This window comes from Mercenaria mercenaria, chromosome 8 (assembly GCF_021730395.1).
Source record: "Mercenaria mercenaria strain notata chromosome 8, MADL_Memer_1, whole genome shotgun sequence".
Lineage (NCBI taxonomy): Eukaryota > Metazoa > Mollusca > Bivalvia > Venerida > Veneridae > Mercenaria > Mercenaria mercenaria.
Window position 1 is genome coordinate 77,751,154 of NC_069368.1, and position 12,168 is coordinate 77,763,321.

The 12,168-nt window shown below is 33.8% G+C and overlaps 1 protein-coding gene across 2 annotated transcripts in view; it reads left to right on the forward strand.

Annotated features, from left to right (window-relative positions):
* The window catches only part of LOC123566016 (neuronal acetylcholine receptor subunit alpha-2-like), a 75,945-nt gene that overhangs the window by 41,969 nt on the left and 21,808 nt on the right, over positions 1-12,168 (forward strand). For both annotated transcript variants that reach the window (XM_053550228.1, XM_053550227.1), the window contains exon 2: positions 3,543-3,792. In XM_053550228.1, coding sequence (XP_053406203.1) covers positions 3,595-3,792 — 198 coding nt within the window. In that variant the 5' untranslated portion in view covers positions 3,543-3,594. The remainder of the gene's footprint in view (positions 1-3,542; positions 3,793-12,168) is intronic.

The following is a 12,168-nucleotide window of genomic DNA, read 5'->3' on the forward strand; positions in this document are numbered from 1 at the left end:
TTGAATTCCTGTATGACCAATACATCTCTTCCTAAGAAGGCGTAGAACATTATTTTGTCTCAGAAATAATCTAATTCATAATACAAGTATGTATATGTTTATCGTGTTTGGTTATGTATCTATATTTCATAACAAATATGCCAGCATTTCGCCCAATAACTTAAGAACCAGCAGTCGACGCAGAACATTCGAACTTGAAAGCATGACTGAGCTTTTAATATAGATAATTCCTATTGTTTTGGAAGTCAAAGGTCAATGTCACAGTGGCCTAAACCTTGAAAGCGGTTTCCGCTATATAACTCGAGAATCACTTGATCCAGAACCTTGAAACGTAAAATCATGATTGGACTTATTAAGTAGATGACTCCTTTTGTTTTGGGGTCAATAAGTCAAAGGTCAATGAATCTTAAACACGTTTCCTGCTCAAAACCTTGAAAATAGTTTCACCCAGACCATTCAGACTTAATAGCATGATTGAGCTGAGTAGATGATTCCTGTTGTTTTTGGTGGCCAAGATCAAGGTCACAGAGACCTGAACATCGAAAACTATTTTATGCCCTGTAACTTGAGAACCACTTGACTCAGAACCTTGAAACTTGAGAGCATGTTTGGGCTTGTGATGTAGATGACCCTAATGTTTTGGGGTAAGAAGGTCAATGTCATACTGATCAAGAGACTGAAAATGGGACAACCCGTCACGGGCGGATACGTGTTTTACAAACAACTCTTGTTATGAAAGTGATAGATGATTGACGTTGTAATTATATAATCATAATGTTTTACTACCGACATTGTCTTTTTGACTGAACTGCTGCTTTATATTTCTGTGATGTTCCAACCAAAAACAATCTTACATTTACAGGGCAAATATGTGTTTATTTGACATATATTTTACCACGAAAATAAACATTTCTGATGTGAATAGAAAGTTAGAAAATTGCAAGACTAAAATATCATAAAAAGCAAGTCTCATGAAATTCAATGAATAATAATATACATAACGTAAGTATAATTTCATAAAGAGACTAGCATAAACACGCATATTCCACTTGACATACCAAATGCTTACAGTTCAATCGTGTTATTAATTCACTCAGAATAAACCAAATAGGTATTGTCCACACCATCAAGGGACGTATATATGTAGGCGTTACTAGTGTCCAATTAAAAAGCAAAACTAATCCATACTTTATTTGTACCTCAAATAGGACCACAGAATAATTCTAAGTAGTGACATATTTGCATATGTAATGTATTCTTAATTATGTCTTATTGTGAGTTACTAAAATAGAAAAAGTGGATAATCCACAGGTCGCTCTACATGACAAAAACAAAAATGTTGCAAGCTCGGGTTGCTTGTTCACAGAAAATAGTTGAAATGGACGCTACCGTCCACGCCCTCTTTGACCAGACATGCAGTGGGATGTAATGAGTGCATGTAGCAGATTTCATACAATCTCGATGACATTCCTCGCATGGATAATCCTTTTTTCTGCTCCACTGGCTGAAACAGCTTAGTACGTTTCAATTCGGACACCACTGCATGTTTTGGATGTACATCTCTCTATTTGTTAACACGAATAACGAATAGAGATCATTTAAATTTTATTTTTTTCCTGTCTTCTGCCAGGACAAAAAATACATACCAAGGCCTGAACGCGTAACCATAGTAACTGTTTATAAGCAAAGAAGAAGATTCAATAGTTTTACACAATTACAGGAGAAATTAAAGGAAGTGCAGTTTACAAGAACCAGAACTTTACTTTTTAGATACTTGGAAATACATTATTTTGCCGGTAACGAGTAGAATAAAGAACAGCTGTGTATGCAACACATATATAACACACACATCTAACCGTTTACACGAAACATTTGATTCGGTAAAGGGAGAGAAGAGTGGATAGCCATTTCTATAAGAGTATTATTGTCAAGTTTTATTGTGCATTTTGTTACCATTGAGTATTGAGGTTAACCAAGCATGAATTACTGTTTCTTACACTGTCTAATAACTGAAATATTATGGGCATAAAAACTTAGTATTGTTTACAATTTAGCGGTGAAAACTCTCCAATGGTGTTTTTGCCACTGACCGTTTTAAGGTGTGCCTCAGATTGCATGTTTTGTCCTCTATATCGACACGTTTCTATACTTTTAAAGGATCTGCTGTACTCTTGAAATGTTACTTTTCCGTTTGAATATGTACCATGTTTATGTTTTTATAAGAAAAAGACTCGCAAAGACTGTCGATATTTAGCCTAAAGCGTCATGTTGTCTTTTTCATGTCTGGCAAACAAAGATATGTTGAACATTCCAAGAAAATATGTCTATTAACAAAAAAATAATGCTTGCAAATGGCTTAGACAGGAGTACTTAACATATTGATATTAAGAGACAACTTGTTGTCTAGTCCACATGCACAAGTATTTACGAACAAATTGTTTTGATGGCAGGCTTAAGACATCTAAATGTGACGTAATAAGTGTTCTTAAACGTCGGCTTTTATTTCCTTTTGTGTGTTTTTCCTTTCATGAAGCTTTAGCAGAATTAATTTCTTGTATGAACCACAGAAAGCTGGTAAATGTTGTGATCATTTTTTAAACTTGAGAATAAATATATACAAACAAGTAAAACACAGGTCGAAAGGAAGGATTTAAAATGTATTTTATCAGTGACGATACTTAAATTGAAGACGTCGACAGTATTAAAACTGCCTAATGGATTTATCTGCAATACGTACTTTTCTGTTATTGTAATTGGTTTCAGACTCAGATAATAACAACAATTTGAAAACCTGTGAGGTAAAAATCAATTCTAAATTTCAGATTGGATGTTTATGTTAATGAGCCAGAATATCACTTGTCAAAGAAATTCTATTATTCGCACCAAATGTATGGCACGCATCACGTGGCAAAATCTTATTCTATTCAATTGTTTGATGTTTTTAAATAAAAAGGAAACTATTATGAATATTTGTAAACACTTTAAAGAGGCATATGTTGTGAGAAATACAGAATTATAAATGTCTCGATGATAGTTATGGAAACTATTGCTATTTATTTGTTCTGTTTATAATATCATAAATATTTATCATTATACGGCTATGCATATAACCTATATGCACTATGTCATGTATGCTCGAAATCATTACTTTATATGTGATTTGTTTTCTGTTCATTAGCTAAAGGAAAGCTGTTGTCAATATTTGCAAATGCATTGTTGATTTTGTTGTTCTTATTAAAAAAATATATCAGGTTTCACGGCACCGATATTTTTAAGATCTAATGTTCATGTTATTTCCTGGTATTATATTGGTGGATGAGTGTTTTGGAGCAAGATTTAACAAATATTTGAACATTGATGATTTTGGGGAATGTTCCAACTTACTAATTCATTAATCGCAATTTATTGTGCAGAAAAAAATAATTTTCTGGAAATACAAGAATAAAGTAATTCAATATTTGTAGTATAATTCTGAGTAAAGTAAATATAATTTGGACTAACACTCTTTTATACTAATCTAAACTGTACTTTTTCTATTACAGATATTGAAACGTAATGGAGTTTTGATGATCAAAGCAGTTTGTGAATATAACAATGCGGACCTTCGTTAGTATATTCTTGTTGCAAGTGAGCCAGATGGCTTTTCTAGTAATGTGTTTCATTCCTACAGACGAACAACGTTTGTTAGACAAATTGCTAACATCTTATAATCCTGCGTCCAGACCTGTCTATAACGCCTCGGACACTGTCACTGTCAAATTTGGTCTAACATTGGCTCAAGTTTCAGACATGGTAGGTTCATTTATTTACTTAATTCTGCAGTGACAATATTGTAAATTCGTCGGAAAAACAAATATTATTGTAGCAATAAAAACATGCACTATGTTTACGGTAAGCCATCAGATAGTCATTAAATCTGGTTTAATGGATATATTTCCAGAGATATGTCCTCGGAAGTATAGTGGCCTTGTATGCTGCATCACGTACACATAGATTTATTATTAAAAAATAGATAAAGTTTTGATCAGTATGTTGGCATGCAATTGTTGTACTTGAAATTGAAAAACATTCATAATGTTAATACTTCACTGTAATCACATGATGTTGTTTAATGCTGAAGATGCTGAAGCTGAAATGTATTCTTTTTCTTTGTATAATGAAGGAAACGATTGTTGTGTCAAGTATTTATTATCTGGAATGACATAATTATGTGATATAAAAGGACAAACTGTTTACAACGTATTATTGATAATACACAAAATCCCTTCAAGATTACGACATCAGTTCAGGATGTTCTAGAAGACAATATGTCCTGATTTCAAGCTGTATCGCTGTTTATAGGAATATGTACGATTCAGTCAGCATTAGCGAATTAATCAAGAGGAAATTGGTGTCTTAAGAAAATATTCCTAGCTTTTAAAACAGGAAAAAACATAGCTAATAAGCCCTTCCCATTGTACCAAGAAGAAATACAACAAAACATCTTATGGCTGCTTATTCGTAGTAGTATATCACTACAATATTAACTACTGGGAATTTATAGCGATTTGATGGCATTAGATCTATGAGTATTTATCCTACCCTCATTTAAGATATAGCACAATATCGGCCTGCCTAATAAACTTTGCTTTATCTAGTCAGCGTCAAGATATCACTTTTGCGGGAATTTTTGAAATCACTTATTTTATCAAAATTTTGCATTTAAATCATCACCATTGTATTGGAAATGTCTGAACTTAGAACATGAGTGGTCAAATCAAAGGTTTTTATTCTGAAACAAAAAAGTTATTGCTATTTTTCACTTTTACAGCACTTCAGTCGGAAATTTTGAAAACAATTTTTTTCCGAATTTTTCATTGAAACTGTTATCATTGTATTGGAAATGTTCTAACTAAAAAAATAAGTGGTAAAATCAAAAGTATTTATCCAGAAAGAAAAAATTATTGCATTTTTTCAATTTTCCACAAACTGAATTACACTAGCAAACGTCATATTATATGACGTCAAGTCTGCACGCTGTTGCTCCTTCAACGACTTTTCCCTAGTTTTCTGAACAGGTAGGATAAATAGAATATTAGATTACTGTCTGAAAAAAATTAAATTTATTAGGCTCGTCTACGAAAAAATATAAGGCTCGGCAGAGCCTCGCCTAATATATTTTCTTCCACTCGCCTAATAAATTTAAATCTATCAGACAGTAACCTAATATTCTCTGTATCTAAAGCAAATATATCCTTATTACAAAGAAGGGTATAAAATGTGCATTACCGTAATGTAACATAGATACAGCTTTATTTTCTTTGTGGCAACTAATCATTAAATGATATCAACTGGTATACTAAATTAAGTGTTTCCCAACTATAAATGTTATATATTCAGAGCCTTAGACACAGGACCAGTTATGTTTTTGGTTTAGTTAGAACTCAAAAGTTTCTGTTACATTTTCTAACATATATAATATTTTTGCGGTACTACTATAGAGTTATAAGATTTTTAAGTCTTTTAAGGAAAAATCTACTTCTAACAATATGAATACTAGTAAATCATATGATGAAAGCATTATATCTTTAGTATTTTAATAACATTTGATATTAGCTGAATTATTTGTTATCCGCCAATGAAGTGATAGCTGTTCTTACTGCAATTTAATAGGTGCAATATGGTTAGATAAAACATTAAACATACTTTCTTCTTACAGATACTTGGCATCCCAGAAATGTTATTGAATGACATTTTGTATTAATAGTGACATTTGTGCTGGAAATTGATCTATTTTCATAAGTTTTATCATATTAATTTTGACATGTTCGCCTGAAACAGATTTATTTTTACACGTATTATCCTACAAATGGTGGCATTTTCATACCAGATTGATTTAGTATCTCGCGTTTGACACCAACAGGCAATTGGTAATCAGTACAGTGGATTGAGGATATTAACATACGCTGATGGATGAAATATTGACAGTTATTCCTATACTAACTCTTAATTTACTGTACAAGAAGCGGTGTCACTAGTTATATATTTTATTCCAGGTGGTTCCTGAAATAGACACCAAATTGTAGGCAAATATTTAGATATAGGTTTCCTGCTACTATTACTGTTTAACATCGATAAATCAAAATTCGTTCTACTATCAACCACAATATTATAATTGTGTGAAAACCTCAAAAGCCAATGGAGATTCTTTTTGTTAATTTTGCCTTTAAATACGGTTTCACCTTAGACTGTTTTACTCATTCCACTGCCAAATGCGTAGAGTCGACAGATAGATAACAGGGAGGCGTTGTGCTGAGCACCTCCTTCGAACGCCTTGGGTCAACGTTAAGGTCACATAAAAGACATTTGATTAAATGTCTTGTATGCTCCATTTCCCCTCAATCCCTGAAAGGATTTTTATGAAACTCTGATATGTTGGTCGAGTAGTTAGGGCGTAGGACTTGTGGTCGGTGAGTCGTAGGTTTGAACCTCACCCTGAACAAGCCCATGATAAAACTGGTCGAAAGAGAAGAAAAAAAATATACACTCATGTATATCAAACATTTGTCATTATTTCACCACTTTTTATATAAATTGTCGATACATTACCAGTTTATAGTCAGTCCAAAGCAAAGGCCGTGCTGGCCAGTCAACGGTCCGAGCCCAGGATTTCGTCTCCAATTCTTATCTCTTTCGCAGCTTGATTATGTTTGTTTATTGTTATATAAATTTATGGCAAGCAGTATGTAAATTTATTAAAATGGCAACGTTCCTGTTTTTCTAAAGATGAAATATGATAATAAAACGTTTGACACGTTCAAAAATTTCTGTTTTACATCAGCGTGTGATCTTTAATCATAGGTAAATATCTTTAAAACAGCTACACGGACTTACACATTTTATATCACAATATTAAAGGTCATTACGACTGTGAGAAGTCTTATTAAAATTTACAATGTTGCAAATTTTCTGTTCGCGAAAATATCTTCAAAACTGTTATTTCTTGATAGACGCCATTTATGAAAACTTGCGTGAGGTCCCATTTTTTCAAATCCTTCTAGCAAAAAATCAAGCACACAACCAAACCTTTTTTTTTGCTGAATTTTCTAAAAAAAATCTAAAGTTTTGAAAAATGAGGGTTTAATCAAACTCTACATTGTAGAAAAAGATGCGATCGTGCAAAAATACTCCCTTGTCATAGACGTCCTTCTATTTTGTATTGATAAATTAGTAATTAAATGTGCTAGCGTATTTTGTATATCAGTCTTGAAATTTCATGTAGAAAAATGACAATATTTGAGTTGATCATGCAGATAATGTGATACTTGACAGCTCTCACACTGTCACCATATTTATGGAAAAATGGTTGCATGGAAATAGAGTAGTCTTCTTAATGTCGAAGTTGTTTTATCAGCCTGTATATTGCAGTTGTATGTGTGGTTACATTAGGCACACTTTAATAGGAACACACGTAACATCATATGCCCTTCTCCTGTCTTTCGTTCACAATTATGCTACACGTTTCATGCGGACATTGATGTATTTATTTCGCAAGAGCCCGTCCGCTTAGCTTAGTAGGGAGAGCGTTGGTCTACGGATCGCGGGGTCGCGAGTTCGATCCCCGGGCTGGGCGTATGTTCTCCGTGACGATTTGATAAAATACATTGTGTCTGATATCATTCGTCCTCCACCTCTGATAATTCATGTGGCGAAGTTGGTAGTTATTGGCGGAGAACAGGTTTGTACTGGTACAGATTCCAGGAACACTGGTTAGGTTTACTGCCCGCCGTTACATGACTGAAATACTATTGAAAGACGGCGTTAAACCCAAAACAAACAAAATGTTTTGCAAGATGATGGTGATAATCTTTTTTGATGATAACGATGAAACCATGATGCCAAAATGCGTTGCAAAATTTGATTTTCTTGTTTACGCCTTTTTGTAATGTTAAAAGTAATGTTTTTTTTTATAAATATTACGTTGGATAAACTAATTCTGTTTAAAACCATACATGCTAAAACGAACTCTTGACAATCAAGACATACATTGTATGCAAGTTCCTGTGCACAGTGTCTCGTTTGAAGTAATAAGCAATAATGGCATAGATTTTTCAACAATCTTTGGAATTTTAAAAATATCACGACATTTAAAACAGTTGAAGTAAGACGCTAATATACATGTATGTGAGAAAATCAGCAGAGTACTGACAAGTGAAGACCAGATATCGGCTACTCTCAATTGCTTCAAATAGTCAAGGTCAAAGTCCATTCAATAGTGTAATGAATAACTAGTCGTCCGCAACTATAACTATATCCGTCTGAATTCGACGAATTTGCAAAAATGATGTTTCTCTGTGACAAAATAGTAGGCAGCCTGCTCATAAATCGTCGTTTATCCGGATGCTGTTGAATCTTAGACGCCAAAAACTGTTGCAAGCTTTCCTATTTTTCACTAGAATGTATCTTGTAAAATATTGTTTTACATTATGCAAACTTTGTTTCGTTGAAAGACAATGTGTTCAGATATACAAACTTTACATATTTATAGACTCTGTAACAGTAATATTGGGAAACATAACTTTTAAAGAACCATTTAAAATACTTTATTCTAAACAGACGAAAAAGTTATGACATTTATATCTTCTGGTCCTTTGGGATCATGGAGTCCATTCAATACATGTGTAATAGAGTTCCGCTTGGGCCGGTGCTAAGGGGCGTGAGGGGTGTTGCACTTTCCATTACCTCTTTTGAGCAGATTAAATATTAAACCGAGTCTGCTATTATTTTGCTTCCAAAGGATCTTCTTACAGATTTTATTGTAGAGAATACTCAAAGACTGTTTCCTGCACGACTGGACAGTTTTGCCTATTTACCGGGTAGATCTACCAAGCTGGCCGTCCGTGCCTGAAGAAGTGCCTCAAAGGACACCTGTGGGTCTTCCTTCACCATCATAAGCCATGTGACTTTCGTTATGTTGTATAACTTTGAACAAAACAAAAAAGAAGAAAAAAGGCAAACATTTGGACTCCAATGTTACGTGGCCTTTCAATAGTAGTTTACAATCAACAATAGAAACAGTCAGATATTTAGGACACTCATTACACGCAGCCTGTAAACAAACTATCGCCGGTCACATTTATTCTCACTCTCAAAAAATATCTCAAAGGTTTGTCTGTAAATGTTGACAACATAATTATGTATATAAATGGTACAAAATGATAAATACGTTTGTGTCCTGAATTACAAGCGCCTTTACGGGCAAGAAAATATATATACTCAATATTTTATTCTTGTACATCAAAGCTAAGTGTAGTTAATCTATTGCTTGTGTTCTTTGATATCATTTTAAATTAAATATTAGCTGCACAAGAGTCTAAACGTATAGAAAATGTTTGCACAAGGCATGGATTTCAAGGTACACCAGTTTCTGATTAGATATACATTGTAGTTCAAAGCATGATCTCATTTTGATATAAGTCAGTGTGTTCTTTGACGCCAGTATATATTCTCACTAGTCGTATTTTATCTAAAAACAAAAACAAACGTTCTGTAGAATTTAATGTAATATACGCAATCTATTTGATCTCAAATCTTAGGAAAGATTTAGAGTCCGTAACAAGAATTATAGTGTAAAATTAATGCAAGAACTAAGCTTCCGAAATATAGGAAAATCTTCTTTTGTCAGTATGTTTTTACTTCAGCTATTATACATCCTTTTTTCTAGCCTTAAAGTGCTTTTATACAGTAACGTTTAAAGTTATATTTCTGATAACGTTACAATGTTGTATACCGCTGTGATCTATCGCCAACATATTGCACTGGAAATAAATATAGTCTTCACATACATATATACACAGCTGCTGGGTTTAGCTTTAGCAAAGATTCGCTCGTGGAGCGTGGCTGTCCTATTTGATTATGCGGGCTATAAAAATGCATTCTTCTCCTCAGTTTGCAGATCGGATATAGAATTGCTGAACAGATTGCTCTCGTGAACTGCAGATCAGTTTGCAGTTCGCAATTTAAATCGAGAACTGCTGACAAGTGTGCGTTAGCAATCGGATTCCCAAACTAGGATCTGCGAATTGTGAACTGAATTGTAGTCCACAATTCGCAATTCTAATGGGAAATCACATATCCTTTTCCAGTGCGCAATTCAAACATTTTATTCTAGAAAAGACCATGGCTTGTGTTTCAGTCTATATAGCATACAAAAAAAGCCCGATATGTTACAACTTCACCTGTTTTAATTGTCACCTGTAAATAGGAATCGTTACCAATGCGCTTATTACCTTAAAACATTTTGTTATTCGCCATAATTATACAATTTTATTTTATGCTGAATACTGAAATTTATCAGTGAAATAAAATTGATATTTTCACTGTTTCAAACAGTGAAAATATCATTTTGTATTTTTCACTAGTACGGAACTACACTTGAATGCGAAAGAATATGAATTATATAGATAATAGGTAATTCCTTGCAAAATATACTTCGGTAAAGATATAGATGTAGACAGAAATACTAACAGGATCATAAATATATACATTCTATCATAATAAAATATGAAGGAAATCAGGAAACGTAATAGAACTATTTACAATTTTTCTTCAAAGATATCCTGACGTCACGACAAAATGACGTCATGAAGCGTGACGTTGCGCGGACAAACTGGATATAATTTTGTTAAAATTATTTAAAAGCCATAAATAAATAGAAAATTTGTTTGTTTCAGTGTAAGATCGAAATATATTTCACTCGTGAACACCATAATTTACATTTTCACTCGTAGCTGCGCCACTCGTGAAAATATTGCATTATAGTGTTCACTCGGTGAAATATATTTCGATCTAACACTAAAACAAACAAATATCCTCTATTACATTCACGAATCTTCTACTTGCAGTCTGAATTGCAACTGGAAACTGATCTGCGGCTTGAAATTTGAATTCCGAAATTAATCGAAGACAATGTCACACTTCATAACATAAACGCACGATAAACAGGCTAACATATCTACTTAGCAAAGGACTTCAAGTATACAAGTCTTCAGTTGAATTGCGAACTGCAGACTAGTCCACATATCACAGTTGTTTCCATTTCACAGTTTAAATCTTGAATTAAAGACAAGATCACACTTCATAACATAAACAAACGCACGACAAATTCCTTGTCAACTTTATTTAGCCATCGACCTGGCTAACGGAAGGTCGGTGCCCATCCGTGATGATATAAGGCACGGAGGGGCACCTGGGGTCTTCCTCCACCATCACCCCACCCCCACCCTCCACCCTCCCCCTACCTAAAAAAACCAAAACCAGGTTGAGCTCTATGTACATTTTGCTGTTGGGTTGTAGTTGAGAATTACATTCTTATGCATTTAATTGGCAATTTAAATATCAAACTGCAAACTAGGTGCAATTTTCATTTTTAATCGCGAACTGCAGACCATTTTACAGTTTGTTATTCTAATCGCGAACTGCGAAGTGCAGGCCCACTTCTAGGTTGCATTTCAAATCTTGAATTGTAGGCAAAACCACAGGTTGGGATCACTCACTATATAATTCAAATGTTGAATTTCAGATGACCCCAGTTTGCAATTCATTTTTCATAGCATATGACCGCACGATATACAGCTATACTAGAGGTCATCTCTATAATTCTCTATAAGCATTTTTGTCATTTAATTGAAATGAATAACGAAGTGCTGACTAAAATTGTACTTTGAAATTCAAATTGTGAATTGCAGACCAGATTGCAGCTCGCAGTTAGAATCAAGAACTGCTGACCAGTCAGCAGTTTGCATTTCGATTATCAGCTCGGACATGCGAACTAGGAACTGCATTCTAGTCGTAGGTTTCAAATCGAATGTGGAGGTGTTGATCCAATTGCACTTTTAAATAATTCGATTCCTAAACTAGGACGCGAGAACTGTAATCTGCATATTTGTCCGCAGTTTGCTGACCAGACTGCTCCTTGGAATTCGAGTCTGCGAACTGCTAAAAAAATTAACCAATATAATTCTTTTACGGGATTTATTGCAAACATAGTGGACTTTTATTCGAAGCTTGAAAGCATGCTAATGTGTTGGTCTGCTATTGAGCAAGAATTACTTGTAAAATGCTTGAAAAGAATGGAAATTGTTAATCTCAACAGAACATTACAAGTCAATTTCCCTGGTTTATTGTCAA